This window comes from Neolamprologus multifasciatus, chromosome 9 (genome assembly GCF_963576455.1).
Source record: "Neolamprologus multifasciatus chromosome 9, fNeoMul1.2, whole genome shotgun sequence".
In the NCBI taxonomy this organism is placed as follows: domain Eukaryota; kingdom Metazoa; phylum Chordata; class Actinopteri; order Cichliformes; family Cichlidae; genus Neolamprologus; species Neolamprologus multifasciatus.
The window spans coordinates 25,630,804-25,655,370 of NC_140447.1; the positions used below are offsets into that span (position 1 = coordinate 25,630,804).

The 24,567-nt window shown below is 39.4% G+C and overlaps 1 protein-coding gene across 5 annotated transcripts in view; it reads left to right on the forward strand.

Annotated features, from left to right (window-relative positions):
• Positions 1–24,567, forward strand: part of LOC146511668 (A-type potassium channel modulatory protein DPP6-like) — a 262,569-nt gene that overhangs the window by 173,689 nt on the left and 64,313 nt on the right. For all 5 annotated transcript variants that reach the window (XM_085173046.1, XM_085173048.1, XM_085173047.1 and 2 more), the window contains one exon: positions 14,316–14,430. In XM_085173046.1, the coding sequence (XP_085029172.1) occupies positions 14,316–14,430 (115 nt within the window). The remainder of the gene's footprint in view (positions 1–14,315; positions 14,431–24,567) is intronic.

Consider the following 24,567-nt stretch of genomic DNA (forward strand, 5'->3'; position numbering starts at 1 on the left):
GCAAAAACGGGAGCTGGAAGCATGAAAATATAATAATAACCACTGCAGCCAAGAAGAGAGCCTGACGAGCCCAGTTGTAAGTAAGCTATTAAGACTCGACTGTACACCGTGTTCGTGTTTTCCTCCAAAAACAATAAGTTCCGTTGGAGCAGCCTTTCAACGCCTCTCTCTGTCTCTCGCTAGAAAAGTTGACCCAGACAACAAAGTAAAGCTAGTTTTCGGCTATGAGCCTGACACGAACCGACATATTAGCCAGAGGTCCCTTTTCTATGGTTCGGAGCCGCGAACCTTCAGTAACAGTAATAAATCACAGCAATAGTACATTCATGTAGTTGTAAACAGCATAATAATATATTAAGTAATCCAAAGTATTCAGAATACGTTACTCTCATTGAGTAACGTAACGGAATACGTTACAGAATACATTTTGGGGCATGTATTCTGTATTCTGTAATGGAATACATTTTAAAAGTAACCTTCCCAACACTGTTTTTAATAAGATTTACTTATTTTTTGCTGTTTTATTGAGGCCGATATCTATAACTCACTGTATGCACTTGAACTTCCACTGTGCAGTCAGCATTGCTGGTACATGATCATACCCATCATTGTCGCCCTCTCACCCAGAGAAACACTGTCTGTATTTGCAAGCATAGAAGCTCTCCCAATCAGATTTTTTTTTTAATTTCAGCAAGAAGAGAGGTGAATGCAGGTTATTTTATTTTTTCTTCCAAAAAAGAAGGCCGCACTTGAGCATGAGACATTCTTCATCATGAGAACACTTCAGCCAAACATTAGGCCAATAAAAGGGGAAGGAAGTCTATTCTTTCTACATGAATGTTCATATTTTACTTTGCAAACTGATACAAAAAACAGCAGGCCAGAATACATTAGCCTGGGTAAACATCAACAAAGCAGCAGACTCTTTTTATTAGACCCCTACGCCTGGAAGCAGTGGGTTGAGGGGCATTTCATTTCGAGGAAGCGAGCGCGTCTGTCGGTGCATATTGTTTCCATGATGGCAATTTATTTTGCCAGAGTAGCAGGACAAGTGTGCATTATAGAATGAAGGCTGATAGATAAGAACAATAGAAAAAGATACTTTTCAATTCTTAATGTTGTTGAGAGATGCACTGGCTGTGCTGCCTGGTTGCACTGAATACTAATCTTTCTGGGTGTGGGCTGAGGGGACATGCAGTGTTCTGCAGTGAAACCTTCGTTTCCAGCTTTCTTTTTTCTTCCCTTCCCCTGTTTTTTTGTATTCTCCACTAACCTCCTTCCACACAGCAGCTCAGATGATTTTGTAGTTACTTTGCAGCTGGGAGCATTCCATGCAAAACACTTAAGCGAGCCTGAGCAACAAAACTGCATCTCATAAAACTCGAGTTGCTGGTGAACAGGCACAGAGTGTTAAGTGACCAGATATTTTCAGTGGCAGACCTCTGTATGGAGTTGCTTGTTTTCCTGTAGGATAGCATGTTATTGATGGAAAGAAGAATATAGTATAACATTAGAAAGCTTGTACTGTCACTGGTTCCTTTGAAATATAGTGCTTTTTCTGTAGACTGACAAAAACCCACCTATTGTGGACTGCAGGCCTTGAAAGTCATCAGCAGGAACACAACAACCAAAAGTCATGGGAAACCAATGTTGTTTACCAACTTCGAGAGACAAAGGAATGAAGTTTCAGGTATTGGGTTAAACTTTGGAGCAAGTGATTGAGGTGACTACCAATGAAAGTGAAGGACATTGCTGATTGACATGTGGTAAGGTGGTAAATGTCACAAAGGCAACAAGACTCTAGACTGTTTTCTGTCAACTGACAACCAGTTACCAAGCAAAGGGCAAGAAGTGAATGACCTTCTTTGTGCACAGATCTTGACCTTAACCAAGTAGTTGTAGACCAGTTCAAAGACCATCCTCACACAGTCCATCTGGGCAGTGCCAAGTGGACAGTCAGTGTTGAGTCCAGTGAAGTCTAACAAGGGGCATCATTTAAAACCTACAAAGGTTAATCACAGATATAATTTTGTCACAAAGAAAGAAAGATTATGTTTCGCTTGCACCCATTGTTTACATCTCCACCATCTTGTAGCCACAATTGGGTATTGTCTCTGGAAGTAGGTTTAACTCTGCATGACTAGAAGTCATTGGGATTTCAAAGCATTCTGTCAATTTTCATAAACCTGTCCATAGACAGTTAACAAAGCATAGAGGTTGGAAAGTTGTGAGGCTAGCATTTTTTTTTTTTATGGGGGGGTTAAAGTTCTGGTCCTTGACAGAAGACTGATGGGAGTCTAGTGCACTAGACTAGCTAGTGGGTCTTCACCCAAATTTTACTTAAGATCAGTGTCACTTTGTTACTGTTATATGGACAGTAACCTGTGAATTATGATCAATTCTGAGCTGCACGAGTTACTGCATCATAGACTTTCTGGTTTGATATTTGGTGGTAATTTCTTTTTGCTTTTTTGCTTGTTTTGTTTTATTAGGCTTCTCCTCTGCTCAGCTTTGTTCTGTGTACCCCCAACCCCCGTCCATAAACACAGCTGAAGAAAGATGCATGGTGAAATCAAGAGGTGAATGTAGAAAGTAGTTCAACTCTAAATGGCAGGAAACATGCTGTAAATAGTGTATATAGTAGAAAAGGAGTTCTGCTCTGTGTCCTCAACCATTAGGACACATGCTTTTATTTAGACATTTATTTTATGTGCTGTAACCTTTTGAAGAATGTGTGTCTAGTCCCCACAGGATAACTAAAAAGACAAAGAACTAGTCTACCCAGTGTTCGTGTGTGTGGCATATATAGGCTTTTATCTGATCTGTGACATATGGGCCTTTTTATAAGTAATTTTTTTTTTTTTCAGGAATTTAGTGCTGACAATATTTTGTTCATATTTAGTTTTGCCAATTAAGCACATAGATGGCTGGCGGTGACATGGTCACAGCAACTCTTTGTGCAACTGAACTAAATTTAGTAATTGCATACAATAGCAGAACTGCGTGTACATTCTGTGACAACAAGAATTAATAAATGATTTATAAAAAAAATAAATTCTTTATAGCAGTAACATGTTCTAAATACACATTAACTGGGATTTGCTTTTATCTAATACATTAGGCTTGCTGTCTTAAATGTAGTGAGGCTAACAAAATACAGATAATGGAACAAATGTCAGCTACACGCCTTATTTTGGAGTTTGTCACTCATAATCCATACAGATCCAATTTACCTCAGAAGGTTTGGAGTCAGCACATCACACATTTGCACGCGAGGGTACAGCTTCCTTCACATACTTAGCTAATGTTATGCTGGAACATTTCCCAGGGGTAGCTTTGAATAGGCATCAGTCATTAAAGCAGTAGTAACATTGAATTTTGGAAGAATGACCACAATGCCCAATGTTCTACTATAAGAATAGTCAGGCCAGATTTATTTACTTTTTTTCCTCCACTGAAATTCATTTATCTTTAACATGTACTTGTGGCACTGCTGAAGTTAAGAGATGAAGGTAAACCTTTTCATTCGGCAGGTACATTTTGCTTCCCCTGACAGATCTATAGACACATGCTGCCACAGGAAAAAGTGATGAAATGAGGAGAAACTCCGCTTGTGTTCTTTGTTGTTCTTGTTTCCTAAAGAAGACGTGCGTTGAGACTGACAAATAGACTTTTGCCCTCATGCATTATATATGAGAGGCAAGCAAGAAGGGCTATTCCCACATGTGTGCCTCATCACTTGTTTAGCCGTGTCATGATGTGTGTATACTATGCAGAGGAGCTTTAGCTATAGGGATAATAACCTGATTCACTCGTACTCTGTTTCCATGGCGATGAGGAAACTATTACAGAATAGATGCGAGTAATTGCTTCTTCTTCAGAATGTGCGCTTGCATGTTAAAGGGACATTTTGTCTATGGCTGCAGCAGAAATCATATTTTAAAACACGTGTACGAGTTCCAGGGTATGGTTGGCGAACTAAATGAGATTTCAAATGAAGAGTGTTCAGGTTCCTTTTTAAATGAAGCCAATGTGTAGGTGCCCTTGGCCACTTCATAAACAAATCAATCATTGACATAACCAACTATACAGCAGAACAACATATTTACAGTTTGGTTCAGAAAAGGTTTTAGTCTATATGGCAAATTCCCTTTTCTACACAGCTGTTAAGAGCGTATGTGGCAGGTATCCATGTTTTATTGAAATATCTGTGCATTAGCTGATAAATTAGCATTTTTAACCTTCTGTCTAAATATGGTCAGACCAAAATGCAGAAGTTGAAGCTTGAGAATATACCTTCACAAAACCACAGGTACCGTCATGGAGACTGAACCGATCTTATATATACATTCTATGTATTTTCACATTTTTATAGCAGCCCTATGTCATATACACTGACTTGTCCTGCGGCAGTGTGTTTCTGTGTTATTCTACAGAGATGTGATTTAAAGCAAACTCTGCAGAGAGAGGTCAGCTGGCAGTGGCGCCCTCCCAGCATCTCTTTAATGGACTGGAAGAGATTCACTCGCAAATCAAACAAGCCAGGCGGAAGAAACTCAAGAAGAACATACACACACACATGCTAGACAGTTGAAAATTTGTTCTCCTGGCCTAAGTAACAAAAAAGACAGGTTGTTTATTTACAGCCCTATCGCTGCACCGCACTTTATGACAACAGGAAGATTGTCCAAATGTGTTTGGGTGCAGTTGCATGGGTGCTCTTTGACCTGTGAAGCACAGAGCTGGAAGATGCGCACCATTTAGAATATTTTATTCAAAGATTAAATGTCTGATTGAAAAAGGCCTAAGAGAAAATCCATCTGCACTTAAAGCCACTTAAACAATGGAAGAGGATTTGAACTTGAGACTAATCTGCTCATATTTCTGCCAAAATGAAGTCCGCTAGAGGAAGATGAAAGGAGGAGAGATTCAAAATCCCTCTGTTTGAAGTTTAAATCATGCCTCTGCACTATGAAACCGGTCTGAAATGACACCTATTAGTCTTTGTTTGCATGAAAAAAATTAGGTTTGTAAAATAAATTGAAAAAACTATCTGATAATCATAAAGCAGGTAAATATTACAAAATAATCTGCATTAATGTCCTTTACTTTGTGCTGCATTATGCGATTATATGGTTTTATTAGTGCATGTAATTATATGACCTGATCTAATCCATTTCTTTCTGTGCTTTCTGACCCTAATCTCCATCACTCGCAGTCAAAGCTGTGGCACATAACTTGTGCTGCAGTTTTATTTAATCAAAGCCAAAAATGTTTCCTGACTAACTTTGCTGTAGAAAGAATTATTTTATAAATGACTAGAAACTTTTTATTTTTGTTTATGTTTCGTTCTTTTCAGCTAATTTCTCACCTTGTTCGCTGTGACAACTATATAGATGTGAATAGCTCACTTATTTATATTGTGTTATAAATCAGTAATATTATGCATTCTTTGGACTGTGTCTGATGTAAATGACAGATTGTTGGCATGCTATACATCCCCCCAGCTAATTTACGGTACCTTCTGACTGTGTTGTTTTATTTTATTTTTTTTTAAATGCATCAAAGCAAACTGAAACATTTAGCCAATTTTTTTTCTTTCTTTTTTTTGTTAAATCCTGGACAAACCCCCAATATTATGTTCCCCAAAGTGGACTAAGGGAACGCAAAAGAACTTAAAGAAGGCATTGCAGCATTTTCAGTCCAATTATCTGAGCAATGGTCTGGAGGTTAATTTGAGTGATAGTCTTTCCAGGAAGTCTGCACTTCTGTTTTAGTGAGTGAAATTCTCAAATTTCATGTGAATTGCATTACGTGGATACAGACACCTGGATACAGTCTCCATATAAGCTAAGTGCTGTCTCAATCCTGATTAACTCATGACAGCATCATCCTGTACTTTTAGGTTTTAGCCACAACCATCTCTAAGACTGTCTGTACAAGGGCTCAAAGGGACTCAAGAACTCCTTTTCCCATAAGTGATCTAAGATCTATGCTGAAAGATGATGTGTGTTGCAATAAACATCTGAATTAAAATACAGAAACTGTGCATGCAGCAATAGCAGTACACAAGACTTTGGTTGACAGATACACTCCTGCACATCACTGTGTTTGTTCTGAATCAGAATTAATTAACTATACTGTCACTAATGCTGGAGGCATTATCATTTTGTCCTGAGGGAGAATACGTGTAGCCATCCCCAATACAATATAGTTAGAGCTATTAAAGCAGCAAAAGGAGATGAGCCAAATCGTCTCGTCTGACATAGCATCAAATGAATTGAGCAATTTCTCATTATTTAGAACATTTTTAATGGTCTGTTCTTTCTTAGATGATTGCTGGTTTGGGCATTATGTCTGTTAATTTAGAAACACCGAAAGTGTTGACAAAAAGTCAATATGGAAACTAACCTGAAAGGTCCTCTTAAAATAAGTCAGGTTTGTTGTAAAACTCAAATGAGCTCAACGGAAGTTGATGTCTTGTGACTAAAGAGCTCTTCATCCAAAGATGGGAGCCATTATTTTCATTTCCAGCTGAGTACATTTTTATTGTAGGAGCCACTAAATTAGCTTTGTGTGGTTCAAAGTTCATTTATGCAAGACTATTAAGGATACCCCCACTTGACAAGGTCACCTTTCACGCACGGTAGAAAAATATTCCCCTTTACACCACCACCAGTCTTAACCACTGGTACAAAGCTGGTTGGAGTCAGGCTTTAATGTTGTTTACCATTCTGCAATTCAAATATTGCACCTTAAATCAAGACTGATCAGGCCAGGCAACATTTTTCCAGTCTATTGTCAAATTGTGGTGAGTCCATGGAAATTGTAGCCCCATTTCCTGTTTTTAGGATCGGTACACAGTGTTCTCTTCTGCTGCTGTAGCCCATCTTCTTCAAAATTTGAGACTTTGTGCATTGAGAGAGAGTCTTCTGTAATGAGTGGTTATTTGTGTTATTAGCTCAAAGCAATCTTGTCATTATGTTTTGAGCTTTTCCATCAACAAAACTTCTTTAAAACCTAGATATTATTGTGTGGAAAAATCCCAGTAGCTCAGCAGTTTCTGAATTACTTGGACCAGCCGTATGGCACCAACATTCTTACAGATTCAAAGTCACTTAAATCCCCTTTCTTCCTCATTCTGATGCTTAGTTTGAACATCAGGATGTTGTGTTGACCATGTCTACATGCTTAAATGCACTTAGTTGCTGCAATTTGGTGATTAGATATAAGGTGGAGGTATCCCTGCCAAAGAGATATTTACCATGTTTGAGTGAAATGAATAAAGTTTTACCCTAATTCAAACTGGGTAGGGTTTGAATTAGATACAAGCAATAAATGTATTTTAACCAGTGAAAATGAAATGCAGTTATACAGACAGTTGGTACATCTAGTCATAGTTGGAGGCTTCTTTGGAGATTGATATCTGGATTTACATAAAGTTCAAAACTATCGGTAATACTGTAAATCTTAGCATCCTGCCTCGTCAGTGGTGCTGAAGGTTTAGGACTTCAAATTGCATGCCACTACTTTCAGTAGTGAGAAAACATTGAAGGAAAAGCAGCTAAATGTATCTTATTTTGCCAAGCATACTTCAAATAGTTGTTCATTTTGTGACTGCTCAAAAGCTATGTAGATTTTTCCGTTTGTTTACTTCAAGGAACACTGACATAGTGTTGTGTTATGCACTCTCGGGGTTGACTCAAAACTCATAATGTCTGTGCATGCTCTGCCGATTCAAACATGACAGTTACAGAGGACTAGAACACATCAGGATTCTGATTTTATTCGAGTTTGGACCTGGATCCATCCACAGCGTCTCTCTGTCATGTTTTGGTCACGCTTCAAGCTTTCCTGTCAGTGAACTCTCTCCCGTACCACCCAACATTTTATTTATTTACTTTTCCTGCAAGCTCTGATGCCTGTCTCCTAGCTGTGCATTTTATACCTCATCTCTCTCCCCCACTCTTCTCGCTATTACTTCAGCACATAAGGCCTAGGTAATTAGTCCAATCATTATGATAATTACAGATCACAGAGGCCTGATCGGGAAGGTTAGACAAGGTTTTGTCCTGTGTCTGCACCCTGAATAAGTGATTACCATTATTCCCTCTGAGCACAGAAAGAGCAAAAAAAAAAATTGACACAAATTCCCAGTGAGGTTTCTGTCCTTGCTCTTTTTGGCTTAATCATGTGTTCTTTGATTATTACTCTGCTTCACCCCAAGCAAGTTCCAGTTCAATACAAGAGTACTACATTCTCACAGTTAGCTTTGTTAGCAAGATTGTGCTCTCATTGATGCATAGTTTTCAATGTCATTCCCATAGGTATGTCGATCTATATGGAAATACTGGTTGAGTCATTAGTCATTGTAACAGTTATTTCAGCTGCTGCATGCTCCAAGATTCCTGTTTTGGCTCTTAGCTTGTGCTGTCGGACTAGTAGTGAACATTTGCTGTTACTGGACAGCTTGCTAAACTTAATCTTGACAGTGGTGAAGATACAAACACTGACTGTCAATCTTGGACTTGGACTAAAGTTGACATGGTGATAAAACTTGATAAAACTTTTCCTAACACCACACTTGGAAAGGTTGAGTGAGTTTTAATATAAACTTTACACTTGAAAATGAGTTATTGGTCAAAGATACACTGTGACATTTGATGCTTCTCTGAGCAGCAGCTGTACTGATCCTTGTAGAAGAGATAACAGAACTGCATGGACATTTAGATGAGCCCTTTACCTTTTCCAAATCGTTTTGGCTACAGAGAGTGAGTCATGCCGTAGCCCTTTCAGCAAGCGATCCACTTCAGGTTAGGTTGCCCTCCAGGCTGGATTTCTGTAAATGCTTACAGTCACGCACATAAATAAAGCTGTTAATGCTGTGATGGAATCATCCCCAGCTTTAGATTGCTTTATCTACACTGCCAAACCATTTGCATATAACACATAATAAACAGTTATTGCTTAGCAATGCATGAGGATTTGTCTTTTCCTTTAATGTGCATTACACAGATTGAGGGCTCTGCTGTGTTCGCTTTACATTCCATTATTGCATGTGACTGGTTGTACTCTGTAGAGCAATTTCCCTTCAATTTTGTCACCGTATTGTAAATCGTACTCTGTCACATGCTGTATCGACCACAAAAATCAGCGGTGGGCTTTGTGCCACTCTTGTAAAATCTCCAGTAGGATTTTTTTTTCTGCTGAAAAAATAGATTGTTCCAGAGAGATGGCTCAGCGCTGAATTAGACAAAATAAATCACACTGTAGACTGTCAGCTCGCAGCCCACAGCATTATGCTCATCGCTGGATATCTGAAATAATCTCTCCACAACAAAACCAGCTGAGCTCATGGCTGGCTATGTTTGTTGGTTCTATTTGTTGAAAGAAAAAAAGCTTCCAGTCACCTTTGTCGCACCACAGATTCACTGAAGTTGTGTCTACATTAGACAATCAGCTTTCATCTGTCACCCTACCGTTTCGCTGCTGCTTCTCTAATGCAGAAGCTCTGTTGCTGCTCAGATTCCATAAGCACTCCAAATGTCTGTGAATTTCTACTGTAAATAGTGAATACTTTGGCATAGGTGACTGGAGCTTGAAATGTCATTTATTCGTTCTTGATTTCAAGACATGAAACATACATGAAAACGGTTAACTCTTTATTGTGTTAGTTATTATTCTTCAATCTCAGCATTCATTATATTGCCAACTACAGACCTTTAAAGTATCTTAAACCACCTCTGTGGTAGTTCCTGCAGAGTAGGCAGATCCAGAACTTCAATTTACCATGATGATTGGTGATTGGTAGTCAATCCTGCAACCAAAAGTTAGTCATTTTCAATTTCTTAAATCTATATCCACTATATTTAATCTCACTAAATTAATACAAACTATAAGACCTGATAGACATAACATTAGCAAAGCAATGTGTGAGAGGTTTAAAGCTTTAAGTCTGTGAAGGTTCTCAGTTCTCAGTACAAGTTTTTTTAAAGTCAGCAAAGAGGCACAGAAAAGAAGATCAGACACCAGCGAGGGAGGATAAGAAGGACAGGCGCAACAACATTGTCATCCCCTATGTAGCCGGTGTATCAGAGAAACTCAGGAGGGTTTTCTCCAAGCATGACATCCCGGTGTACTTCAGACCCAGCAACACACTCAGACAAAAACTGGTTCACCCGAAAGACAAAACGCCAAAACACAGACTTAACAATGTGGTGTATGCCGTACAGTGCAGCGAGGAATGCCCAGACCTCTACATTGGAGAGACCAAACAGCCACTTCACAAGCGCATGGCACAACACAGAAGAGCCACCTCCACAGGACAAGATTCAGCTGTCCATCTGCATCTTAAGGATAAAGGACACTCTTTCGAGGATGCCAATGTTCACATTTTGGACAGAGAGGACAGATGGTTTGAAAGAGGAGTGAAAGAAGCCATCTATGTCCACTGTGAGCGACCATCTTTGAACAGAGGCGGTGGTTTACGACACCAACTCTCTGCCATCTATAATCCAGTTTTGAGATCCCTTCCCAGACGCCTTAAGGCCCACTCACACCCTGGGCCATCTGACCTCAGGAATTCGCATGATAAGGTGGGGCCAGGTTTCACAATGAACTCACCCGAAACTCTGGCTGATTGGGACCCACACCCAGTTCCACACCTTGGCTCAGGCGATTAGAGGATCATCAGGGGGTCCTTTTGTCCCTCTGTGGGGGGACACTCCCACTAGGTTTATATCTGGGACTCTCCACCATTTGACCTTAGAACTGAAGAAGCCTCTCGGATGAGAGGTGAAACGTCTTCAAGTAACTTAAAGAAGTCCAGACGCTTTTCTTTGCAAGCTCCTTTGACTTTAAAGCTTTAAGAACTTTTTTACTCAAATCTGCTTGAGGTGTTCTTCCTTGTGGCCATCAAATGGTCATGCAGCTAACTGGTTCCTTGTTTTAATGAATGTGGGTAATGGGAAGTGTGGTAAATAGCTCTGATTGCTCTTATCTGCAGGCTAATTATGTCTTGGGCTCTTTTCAATTAAGGTGGGAACGAGGTCACTAAAAGGTTTTTTTTCAAAGCTCAGCCATTCAGCTTCATTAAAGCCTTTCACATGTATTCATTAAGGCTGCAGCCACAGGTGCCCAAAGCACATGCTCTGCTTCCCTCTTTTATCCTCTACAAATTAATTAAGAACTTATTAATCCTCCATCAGTAGTTTTGGGCTTTGGACCCTTCCTGCAGAGTCCCTCTTGGCTGTGGTTTTGGCACTGATCTATCTTTGTGCTAGCCAGACCATTCAGTGCTGATGTGTGAAAACTTGGGCTTAAAAGTCATTCACCCATATGTTTTTTTTTTCTTTTCAGATGCTTTAATTTCTAAATTGCCTTAGTTTCTTTCTCCAACATGTATGAGTTCACACAAAACGTAACAGACAAAATGGGTCACACTTAAATAGTTCATATCATTAAAGAGATTTTTATACTAGGCAAAGATAACCCAAGGACATTTTTTAATTTACTTTTTTTAAATGATCATTTCATTTATTTCAAGTAAGGGAAAAAAACATGATCAAAGCCTACCTGGTCCAGTGTGAAAAAATCTTGCCAAAACTTAGCAACTGGTTGTGCCAACCTTGGCAGCAAGAACTGCAATCTAGAATTAATGTTGACTGGCAATGAGTCTTTCACATTACTATGGAGCATTTTCTTTCCCCAAATCTTCCTTATAGAATTCATTTTTAATTTGACCAAACTGAATGAGTTTTGAGCATAATTGGTACTTAATAAGTACTTACTTTGACTCAGCCAATGAGCCACTCAGAGTTGGACTTGCTGGTGTGTTTTGGGACATTGTCCTGCTGCATAACTTGAGCTTCAGGGTACGAGCTGATGGCCAGACATTCTTCTTCAGGATTTACTTGAGCAGAATTCATAGTTTGATGTAATCAGGTTGTGAGGCAGCTCAGCAGTCCATTTCACCATACCACTACCACGATTGACTGTTGATATGTTCATCACATAAAATGCTGTGTTAGCATTATGCCGGATGTAAACTTTCCAAAAATGTTTAACTCCTGTTTTGTCAGTCCACAGTTGTTTTTATTCTCAAAAGTCTTATTGGTTAGCAGTGGTTTTTATCTTTTTCATTTTTAAATCAGGAACACTCAGTTTAAATGAAGGAAATGAAGGCTTATAGTTCTTTAGATGCTCCTCTAGATTTTTTTGTCACCTAGTGGATGGGTCAGTCGTTCTTAGGAAGGATCATCGCTGTTTAAAGTTTTCTCTATTTGTGGTTAATGTCTCTCACCATGGTTTGCAGTAGTACCAAAGCCTTAGAAATCTGTTTGCAACCTTGTAGATGTCAATGACTTTGTTTCTTTAGATTGTAGCATGAAGTGTTGCTTTTCAGATCCTTAAGCCTGATTCACTTTGCCAGACAGATTCAATTTATTCATTCTTTATTTTACAGGTCTGGCAGTTATCGGGCTCGGGAAACTGACCTCGGCTTTCTAAAAAATGTGTATATATATATATATATATATATATATATATATATATATATATATATATATTTATTAATGGGGAAGGGGGAAAAATACAAAGTTTAAAAAACAGGAGGTTGAGAGTGTGTTATGCTAATTAGGCATGGATTTGTGTAGTTTATGCCATGTGGCACTTAATTCAAGGATGCTAGTCTGGGAAAAGCTGGACTGTTCAAAGATTGCTCTGGCAATGTATCAGAACAATGTAGTTTATTTTTAGTTAGTGATCCACTCATGATCTGCTGATCATGCCGAGAATGTGCTTCCTGAAACACATTCCTGGATCCTGATTCCTGGGGTGTGATGGAGTATTGGTGGTTAAAACGGTTGCATTTTCCCCACAGTGGGCTTTTATAGAGTAAGAATGAGTTTACAAAAGAAAATTGACGTTGAAGCACTGCACAAGAATGTGTTAACCTCTTTATTAAAATTGAATAAATAAAGTTGAGCAGTATTCTCAGTCTCATGCTTTCTTTTGTAGACACGTGGGATGCAATCAAAGGTAGCAATACAAAGTGATAATTGCTATTTTTAACATGCCAGAAATAAATCCCTCTTTCACACAGCGTCATTTGGCCAGGCCTGCCAACTTCAATATTTAACAAGAAATAATCTCAAAATGCAACAGCACAATTTTCTATCAGCCAACTAAATAAATAAATGAATAGTCAGATGCAGTAGATTCCTACTGGTCAGACCAAAAAAGCAGACTGCTTTGATGACAGACTTCTGAGCTTCATTTTCTGCCTTTCTGGGGAGGGTTCATCTACAGTCCACTGCCCCTCTTTTACCCACATCTCTGCAAATCGTCAGATGGGAAAAGAGGTGACCCTTGGTCCATTTATTGAGATGGACGGCAGACTCTTGGATTTCGAGAGAAAAATGTGTGGAAAGAGTCAATAAATATCTGAAAATAACTGTGCCGTGTTTAACAGCATCGCAGATCGAAAGTTCTACGTTCAGACAGCGAGTGATGGTCAGGCTAGGGTTGTTCTTTCTCACAGAGATGTGTGGCTGGTCCTCTTCTGTTATTATTATTGTTTTGCTGTATGTGGCTACCTGCTGCACATGACTACATGTCAAATGAATTTCACATTGTTTGCTCATTGTTGCATCTGGGCAAGGACACAAAGCCTAGAGCAGCTTTGCCCGTGTCATTTCCTTTTTATATCCTGCAGTGATACTTTATATGGAGCCATAGTAATTCCTTAGAATTTGGCTTTCACTCAGTTCAGTAGCATTAAAAAAATCTTTGTTTCTAGATTTGTAGGTCAAACAAAACAGAGAAGGTGAAAAGAGGGAAAAATTACCTCAAGGTTGCTCGTAACTCAGACTCCTTTTCCCAACCCCAAAGCTTCTCTCTGTGCTTTTGTCGAGCATGCAATTCGCCAACGTGTCATGGGCTCCATTTTTATCTGTCACATTCGTTTGCGCGTGATGGCCGCTGATGCTCGGCTCATTAAGAATTCTCCCCCCCTCCTCTTCCTCCTGCTGCTGTTGCTGCTGCGGCTCTCCTTGAGATCCGAGAGGCTGCGACTCTGACTCACATTCGTCCTTGACTAACACCCCTATCCTTTATTTCCGCGAGTTTGCCTTTTATACTTCTCTGATTCCTTTCTTTCCTAGGTGCTTCTTATCTAGTGTTTCCTTCTTTCTCATATTGTTCTTTTTGATTTTTACTTTTGTTATGTTCCCAACCTGTGTTGATAAACTGTGCTCTGAATCCCTCCCAGAATAGTCTTTATCCTGACCATTTATTCTCTCTGTCTGTCTCTGTAGGAGCTGGTGGGCAGTAACCCTCCGCAGAGGAACTGGAAGGGAATAGCGATCGCCCTTCTTGTCATTCTGGTCATCTGTTCGCTGATCGTCACCTCCGTCATCCTGTTGACACCAGGTACACGACGCAGGATGGAAGGGGGAGGGACACTATACACTACACATCCCTGTGTTTACAAGGCTATTATTATGCACCAACATGCTCATTAAGCGTTCACAATCAATTTCACCACGAACAATGCAAAGAATAAAGTGTGAGTGTCAGTATCTCAGTCCTTGTGTGCTCCAGGCTTTCATGCCGAGTTTGCAGTGTCACTCGCCCTTAGCATCCACATGGGAACTCTTGCTGTAAAGGCTACATTTAGTGAAGGTCAGGAAACCTAATTGAAGTCAGTTTACGCAACATTGCTTTCTTCCTAAACATAGTTGCCATATGTCTTCATAATGTTGGACACACACTTTGAATGCCGTTTTTTCCCCCTTGGTTATTTTAAGGCAGTTTAAATTTCGGGATGACCTTCAGGATTTCTGTTTGGAAATTTTGATTAAAGTTAAATCAATAGACCATCTGTTTATGGTCAGGCTCATAAAGCTGCTTGACGTGCTTTTATGCACTGCCAGAGTCAAATCTGTCAATACAACTGGTAGTGTGTGTGTGAACTATAATTCAGCTCCAAAGACCGTAATCACTGTGCACTTCTTTGTGATTTTTCTGTCACAGGGAATTGTAGCTAATGCCCACAGCCCAGAGTGGGGTCAATCTTTATTAAAGAAATTCAGTGTTGTTTCGTTCTGTAGTGTTCTTAGAGATGTACACCGATGTAAGAGCAAAAATATCACCGGGGTAGACTGCGGCTCGACGGCAGGTGTCAAATCAGCATGACCTAAACCTCCTTGTCACCTCCTGGCTGCAGTCTCTTCCTGTCCTGGGGCATTTGTTGTGGATTTGGATTAAATTGAGCTGCTTTATGTGGCAGTACAAAACACGTCAGGCCAACAGGAGTCGGGCAGAAAGTGGACACCAGGCAGGTGGTGTCTCCAGCTTGTACTTTGTCCTAATCTGACCCTCCCTGTGTTGATTTTTGTGTGTTCAAGCAGAACTACTGCTCTGCTCCGAGGCTTGACACATGCAATCGTTTCTCCCTCGTTTCGGTCTCAAACAGACATTAAACTACTTAGGTTAGCAGAATTTAGAAACCTTTGGATATTAAAATATGTTGTGACCTCATGAAATCCAATTCTGCAAGTTTGTGCGTTCTAATTGGATGTCATGAGCAACTGAGTTGAGCTTCAAAGACAGTTTATTTTGCTCTTTGAGATACTAGTATTCACCATGCGCAATTAATTGAATGGCTGGATTTTTCAAAGTCAAATATTTTATCTACTTGGAGAGTTAGAAAAAAGTTTGTAGATACTCTTTGAACTGGGATGTTTGTCAAAAAAAAAGCAGCAAATTCCCTGAAAATATTTTTTGTAAGGTTTGAGTGATTAGCCTTTCAAAGAGTAAGCACAGAGTGTGCTTAGTTTAACCCTTGGATGCACAACCTACCAGTACCTACACTCTTCCACGAGTGGGGTCAAAAATGACCCCAAATAGAAACAATGCATTTTGCTATACACTCGGTTGTTATTCTTCAAAATCTTTAAAACAAAGAGTTGTAATATTTTCATATTTGAGGTATTCCTCATAAAACATGTTTGTGACATGAGGCCCTTTGCATTTTTATTTATTTTTTTCATTAATTTTAAGAAATTGCAGTTTTTGTATCACTTGTATCACTTTTGTATGCTTGCTCTGCATATACTGCAGAAGCTGGGTCTTCCCTCTGAAAGGCACAAGTTGTTCATCCACTGTAACACAATCACTGAGGTTGAATTTCTGCCTGCAGTTGACCAGGAACAGGCCACATATGTAGCAGAAAGCTGCCATGTGGTTTGTTTTCAGTCGATAGGCTCAGGCCTCTTGTCATCAAAGTGCAAGAAACTGCGAATATCTTTAAATCTTTGAATTGACATAGTGGCCTTGTGCAATGGGTTATGCAGAGGACTCCCAAAAAGCACACCGACTGGTACATCCCAGTTCGTCTCATTTCCTGCAAGGATGGTCAATCAAATGAAGGCCAGGAGCTTTTGTTTGATTACATTTTTCCGCTCTTTTCCCCTGTCTGTGGCTACTCTTCGTGCCTCCATGTTTGTGCATGTCAGCACCTCTTCTATTATATTATCAGACATGAACATCTTCCATACATCTATTGGGGAGACAGTACTAAACCCAGGTGCAAGCCCTGGCCGACTAATTCAGAATATTGTGGCTAGAGCAGTAAGAGGGGCTCATTCTGTTAGACTAAATATTTATTTCCTCATCAGAGGACTCCTCTGTGTCTGACTGGCCTTGTTCAGTGGGGAGGGACAATAGTCTGGGTCCTCTGTATCTGAGATGTCAGATTCTGAGTCAGTGCCTCCGATGGGCCTTTCATCCCATCCATCCTGGATCATTTGTAGGGCAAGATCCACAGGGATCCTTGCTGGCCTTATAGCAGCCATGTTACTTTAAATATTAAAAAAAAATCAGAAAGGACAATGTTTGAAATGCACAGGAAACTATAAACAGGCTGCACATAAATGGTCCGCAGGTGCGCATTTGCTGTCAAAATAAAAGACGCGTACCAGATAAGAAGTTGGGACGCTCGTTTGTGTACATTAGATGTTCTGGAGGAGGACAGACATTTGTTCAGAACTCTTAAAGATGTCAAAAAAGTGAGCTCCGTAAGCAATTACTTTGGTGTTCCTCCACCACAAAAGAGGCACGTATTCTCTGAATTTCCGGGAATACTTTTATTTTGACAGCGAATGCGCACCTGCAGACCACTTATGTGCAGCCCTGACTATAAATCATGTATGTTACTGTGTAAAAATTTATTCCTGATCCATCAGAAGTGTAAGTGGGACAGTCAGAGTTGCTAAGAATGAAAGTGCCATAGAAGATTCCACAGGAACTGCTTGGGGTCATTTTTGACCCCACTTGTGGAAGAGTGGGGTAGTGATACAAAAACTGCATTTTTTATAAATTAATGAAAAAATAAATAAAAATGCAAATGGCCTCATGTTACAAACATATTTTATGAGGAATACCTGGAATATGAATAAATTACAACTTTGCATTTTAAAGATTTTGAAGAAAAACAACCCGTGGGGTCATTTTACCTTAGTTGTGTTAGATACTTTTGATACCATTTGTATGCCTGTAAATTCTGAAAAGCTTATGTGTGCTTAGTTTAAAGCCCAAAAGCTGAGCAAATGGCTAGACTGACTCAGAGCATAAGGACCTCTAAAGGTCTCTTTGAATTATGTTTACAAATTTTTATGTTTACAAATTACAAGTTTTGCTTTTGGAAAAAGCCAGGCAGTCTGCCAAAGGACCTATGAAGATTGCATTTAGCCAACAAATAGTCTGTAAAATTTTAACCTTGTACTAATGCTGTGTGTGTGTGTTCACTAGTTAAACTTCATTTCCAACTTCCACTCACCATCTTCATAACTACATGTGCTCAGCTGTTTCCCAGTATACACTGTCCTCCGGTGCTGTTTTGACCTAATTTGGGCAAAAGATCAATGACCTTGGTGTGGCATCCATTGCTGTCTCTCCACAATTCACAAGAATCAGTACAAACGTGCACACAATGATCCCCTAATGGTCTTCGTACAAATTGCGCTCAGGATCAATGTCTTATTTGTCATTTTACAGGCACTTTTCCAGTTTTATAGGAACTGCCACCCCGATTAGGGTAGCAGCCTTTACATTCTTGTTGTGCCGTGCAGCATCTCCACGAGGGCTGGGCATTTAAAAGCAAAGATACTGTTTGGTAATCACTATTTTACTACTCTTTAGCAGTTATCGTCACACAGTGGTGCTTCTCACATGAATTCTAAATATTGTTTAATTCCAACCAAGTTTACTACCAAGTTAAAGTAGTAAAGAAATCACTCTCCTTTCATGTCGAATGGCATTCTGTTATAAAGCTTCTCACTTTTTTTTAGTTAATTAAAGGATACGTGTAAACTGTGAATCTATTAATTTTATGGGTTTGTCTGGTGTCGCATTTAAAATGGATGGGCCTTATCAAGCTGTGAGACTAGTTTTGTTTTGGTAAATGGCCTGTATTTGTATAGCGCTTTTACTAGCCCCCCCTAGGGACCCCAAAGCGCTTTACACACCCAGTCATCCACCCATTCACACACTGGTGGAGGCAAGCTACAGTTGTAGCCACAGCTGCCTTGGGGCAGACTGACAGAAGCGAGGCTGCCATATCGCGCCATCTGACCAACACCAGCAGGCGGTAGGTGAAGTGTCTTGCCCAAGGACACAACGACCGAGACTGTCCGAGCCGGAGCTCGAACCGCCAACCTTCCGAATACAAGGCGAACTCCCAACTCTTGAGCCATGATCGCCCTGTTTTGTTTGTTTTTGCACATGCAGATTGTGGCTAAGATAAACCTTGCTGTTAGGATCTATGCATTTGTAGAAACAGCTAGCATTAGCAAGTAAACAAGTGATTTATCACTTTTAACATATAACCTTTCTCTTACCTACCCATCTTGTACAATAAGATGTGGAGTTACATTGCAGTTTTAAAAAGATTCATCACTTACAAAAAGAAAACCTTGATGATGAAGGCAAGTTAAACAGGTGAAGCTCTACCAACATTTTTAGATTTAGCCTCTCCAAGAAACAGCTCATTTTGTCACCAACTTTAACCAACTGCTTTACTAATATTTTTAAACGTCACCCCATCCCACTCTCCTCGCATGGCCCTTACCTATTTCTACCTATTTCACAAAATAGTTTGATAGTTTTCTTTTTTAAGAAAATCATAGATAGGTAGGTAGATACTTGATCCCACAGGGGAAATTATTTTGTTATAGCAGCAGGATAAAGATTAAAAACAGTACAATTTCCAGTAATTAAACAAATTAGTAAAAGTGCCACAGGTGCATAGTGATGGCGTTATGCTGTAAAATTTTAAATATAAATAAAAAACAAAGAAAATAAAAATGAGGTTAAGTTAAAGATGAAAATAAAAATAAGACTGAAACTGAAATGGAGAGAGACTGAGACAGAGTAGTGCAAATGCATTAACAAATAAAGTGTATGCTATAAATCTAAGAAACAGGTGTACGAGGGTATAATACACACACATTTCTGTGTGGGAAATCTTATACCTGTCAGGTGTGTTCATCTGTCAGAGAAGGAAGAGTAACTGTACACTTTCAAAGAGAACGATAGGAATGACTTTCTGAAGCATTTTTTTATGGCAGCAGGGTTGAATAAGTCTGAGGGAGAATGAACTCTGCTGCCTCACTAGTTTAAAATGGAGTGGGTGACATGGGTTATCCATGATGGAGAGCAGTTTGTTCAGTGACCCCATGTCCCTCACGGACTCAAACGCCTTCAGACTCTGCCCAATGATGGTTCAAACTCTGTGAATCGGTTGGTTGATCTTGACCCCACCAACAAACCGATAAGAGCAAAGAGCAGATGAAAGTCATACTTTCACTATTCCTAAATCTGATACACCACAATATACCACCATCCAAGCATATATAAGTGTTTCTGCTGCTTGTGGATCATCACGATTGACAAGATATCTGCTAATAATCAGGAATATTAGTCCTAATTATTATGGGGTTCTTGCCCCAACCCGTCGTGGCAGATAGCTGCCCGTCCCTGACCCTGGTCCTGTTGGAGGTTTCTTCCTGTTAAAAGGGAGTTTTATTGTAGGGTATTATTGTATGTATTATTGTAGGGTCTACCTTACAATATAAATTAAATAATGCTGAAAAGTCAACATTGAACTCTTTCAAGCTCTTTTTTTTATATTTTTTTATAATTTCTGCACAGCTTTGCACAACATGTCAAGCTTGCTAACCAACCCCCCTCAATAAGTCCGACTCGGCCCCCTACCATACCCCCTGTATACATATGACTGTACACCAACCCACTCAACCAAGTATGCCGATGACATCACAGTGGTTGGGCCCATCTCTGGAGATAACGCGGCATACAGAGCAGAGGTAGAGATTGTGTCCCGCTGGTGCTGAGAAAACAACCTGAAGCTGAACGTACTTAAAAGAAAAGAACTACATGTACTCATTATAATCAGAGAACAGGTGGAATCTGTCTCCACCTTCAGGTTTCTGGGCACCCATATCTTTGCTGATCTTACCTGGACCCACAACACAAATGTTAAGAAGGCCCATCAGTAGTTGTACTTCCTCTGTGTCCTTGGGAACAATAACCTGGACCAGAAGCTGCTGCTGGACTTCTACCAATTCTCAGTGGGGAGCGTGCTCTCCTACTGCCTGGGTGTTTGGTACACAGAGGGTAATAAGCAATACCCCCATAAAATCATTGGCTGCCCTCTGCCACCCCTGGAGGCCATCGCCAGATCCTCCTGTCTCAGGAAAACCAGGGCCATCACAGGTGACCCCTTGCACCCACCACCTGTTTGACCTGCTGCCCTCTGGTTGATGACTCAGGTTAATCGGGTCCCAGACCTCCAGACTCACAAATAGCTTTTCCCCCCCTGGGCCATTCAGACTGTCAACAAACACTGCCCCCATACAACCCAACCCTGCCCCCTCACCTCACCATTTTGAGCCATGATCTGAGTAACCCTCATCACTCAGGTCACTTACATATGCTTTCACTATATACTATACACAGACCTCATTTGTGCTACCTCTTAATTGTGTATATATATTTCTCCTGTTTGCTATTTATTCCTGCTGTCATACTATTTATATTTTACTCCTGCACAGTTGGCGTTGAGCACCCATAATTTTGTTGTGTATGTACAATGTCAATAAAGGTCTATTCTATTCTATTCTATTCTATTCAGTTAATGTATTTTGGAAGTCTTCTTTTTATGATGTGTACTATCTTCATGCTATTCAGATCCCAGTTGTGATGGAAACTTAATAACTGAACTCATTGTTGGATTTCATTTAATGCACTTAAAATCTGAACAAGCAAGAAGCTACACTAACTGTTTTTTACCTAAGAAGTAGTGTTTGTGGAAGGACAACAATGTTGTGGTTTGCCTTAGTTTGATATTCACATTACCATGTTTGGTGGTTGTACGTATTGTATTTCACACACTGCTGATGATGATCTCCAAAGGTGCACTGGTATTCCATTATAGATGGCACTGTGGTCTATTCAGGCTTCTGTCTGTAGAGTAATTGTTCTCTCCATCTTAAGATAAATCCCTTCCTCCATGACTGAAAACAAAATTGTTGGCATTGTAAGAAAGCCTTGATTCTCAGTTACAAAGATAAAAACTACCAGTTTAAATCCTGCTCCATCTGTTTCAATAGGACTAATTTACAGTGGAAAAATGAAATCCTATCAAGGTAGTTGTCTGTCATTTAAACATAAAAAGCTCCCTTTTTGTAAATGAAAAAGAAACTTACTACACTCGCGAAGGGAGAAAAAAAACTAACACCACATAGACAATGATGGATGTTGAAAATAAAGACAGATTACATTACCAGAATCCGGAGTAAGCAACAGCATTTCAAACAATGAATTTTGCTAATTCTTTTAAGAAAATAAGACTTTAACGGATTAATGAAAGACTAAAACACTTAGTAAAAAGATGTTTTGATGTGGTTTAAATAACCCGCGGTTTCAAGATTCATCACTGACATTCTTTTAGCACTCTTAAAATGCTTTAGGGACAATTGTCCTGTTAAAATACTAAATACAGTCTTCATTCAGAACAATTTATTTTGGATTTTGGGAGCAATCATACCCCGCTGAGTTGTAAACTGTAGCATGGCAGGTCTGGAGTTATGAGATAGCATTTTGTTTCCTCTCACTTAGGAGGGTTGGTTGATGGATGTTTCCCTTTCAGACAGGGCAACCAGTTTCTAACTGCACCTGACAACCACTTGAGTCACACAGACACACACATGCACAAACATTCAGCACACACACACAGTTTTGGAATTCTTCCGTTTCCTCTTCTGACAAGCTTCATCTGCTTTAACTGATGGCTTCGTATTACTAAGAGGCTGCTCTGTTTCCTACGTCAGTACAACTAGGTCAGATGTTCACTATTGGCATCTGGGTATTCTACAGACTGAGGGATGTCTGGCTGATTGACAGCTGTGACAGCTAGCTGAAACTGTGGGAGGATCACATGCAACGTTAATTTGGTGCAGCTGAAGGCGAGCAGTCACACAGATTATTGCATGAAACCAAGTCTCAAATTATACCCTAACAGGAATCAACAAGGGCTGATGCTTCAGTGGCATTCAGTAATATTTTGCTCACATACTGTATTTGATCAAGAGTTAATGATTTTATATGACTGTGATAAAATCAAATACAGACTTCATACTGTTTCTGTCATTTATACATTATTCTAACATAATATAGATACCTAAAAATCTCAGCAATTGTATTAATTAACTAACCAAACTGAGAATGATACTTAAATTTTTTAAATCCTGCTACTACTGTAAGACCAAAAAAGTTAAAACCAGAAATGACTAGTACATCTAGTACATCTTGACACCGGAATTTTGGAAAAATGACTCAGATTCGTATAAAAATGTATTTTTTAGTTTAATTTAGCTTCGTTATTGTTTCTTTGTTATATCACAACATGATACAACATCTGGAGCTGGTCTTGCTTGTTGTGCTCTTTATAGATTCAGTATAGATTTTTGTGAATCGAGGTGAAATAACACTGCTGATTCTAATGTAATCCTCCTTCTCTATATAGACCTTCTTCTGAATTCTAAATTGTTAGATAATGAAAAACGGTGCAATATTATTATACCATAAGATAAATAGGTGCAAAGATGGGTGTACTATGAATAAATAGCTTGTAAATTGTAGATATTTAGATATGAACTTGTTATATCATACACTAAAATCCATGAGAAAAAGTAAGTTTTGTCTCAGAACCAGACAGCTTCTAAAAAATTGTTAACTAATCTAAATCGCTGGTGAGAGACTTTGCCTGTTACACTTGCCAAATCAGTAATAGAAAGCACCTTAACCTCCTAGGACCTGGCGTCCACATATGTGGACATCACATTTTTTGTTATTTAGACCAAAATACTCAATTTTGCTCTACAAGGGCCTGATATCCACTTACGAGGACATTATACTGCTACTGTTCTATCAAAATTGTAAACGAATATCCTCATATGTTGCTCTCATTTTTCTTAAAAACAAAAATAAGGTAAAAAAAAAAAAATCTGGTAATTCTTTGTTTTTACATTAATCGGGCCCCAGTTAGCCAAAATATCAAAGAGAAATTAAAAATGCATGCCGTGGAAGAGTTTGGGTCTTAGGAGGTTATTGAAAGATTTTTTAAAAAGGTGGTGGAGAAACCTAGTGTGGGATCCATGATAGATGGCTCTGAAAGTGCTGACATGACAAAACAGGCATCCATGCAGGTCTTTTGCCTTCATCAACCAAACAATGCCCAGTCTTACAAAAAGCATAACGTCCAATGCTGTTTCTAATTTGTATTTATGTACAACTTTTTTCCCACAGTTCAATAAAATGAAAATGAAAAATGTATCACTTTGTGGTGATTGATATTCTGCCTCAAATCCATCTGCCATCTCCTTTTAGCACATGTTAATAGCTGTGTTTTACAAGGTAATTAGCAACAGGTTCTACATAAGCATGCAGTAAATCCAAGTTTGGATACAGGCAATCATCAACCGGCTGCCCTCAAACCCAGTCATGAAAGCTCCTCTTCACTGGCAAGCTATCATGCTATGAATTCAGGACTGACATAAAAGTGATCAGTCCTGATCCTGCAGATGGTAGCTTTGCACCATTAGCTCCTCAGCCAAGCGCATCCACCAAATGTCTGAGCCTGATGTACTCTGATATGAACAAGATTACCACTGTAGCAACACATCATCAGTTAAGGTAAAACTAACCTGTCTGACAATGGTGCAATGGTGGTGTGTAAACACTGTAAAAGTAAAAGACTGCATGGTTGGCTCCAGTGTCATAGATTAATACGACAGGTAAGGTCATCAGGGAGTAAACAAGTTCATGTTTAAACTTCTCAAAATCAAGTTAATGATTAGATTATTTATTTTACCGTGAACACCTACCCAGTGGAGCTGAAAAATACACTGTGGAAGCAATACACCTTAATGAAACTTCAGGCTCAGATTTCAGGCTGTACAACCAAAACAGTGAGCCGAACAGTACTTT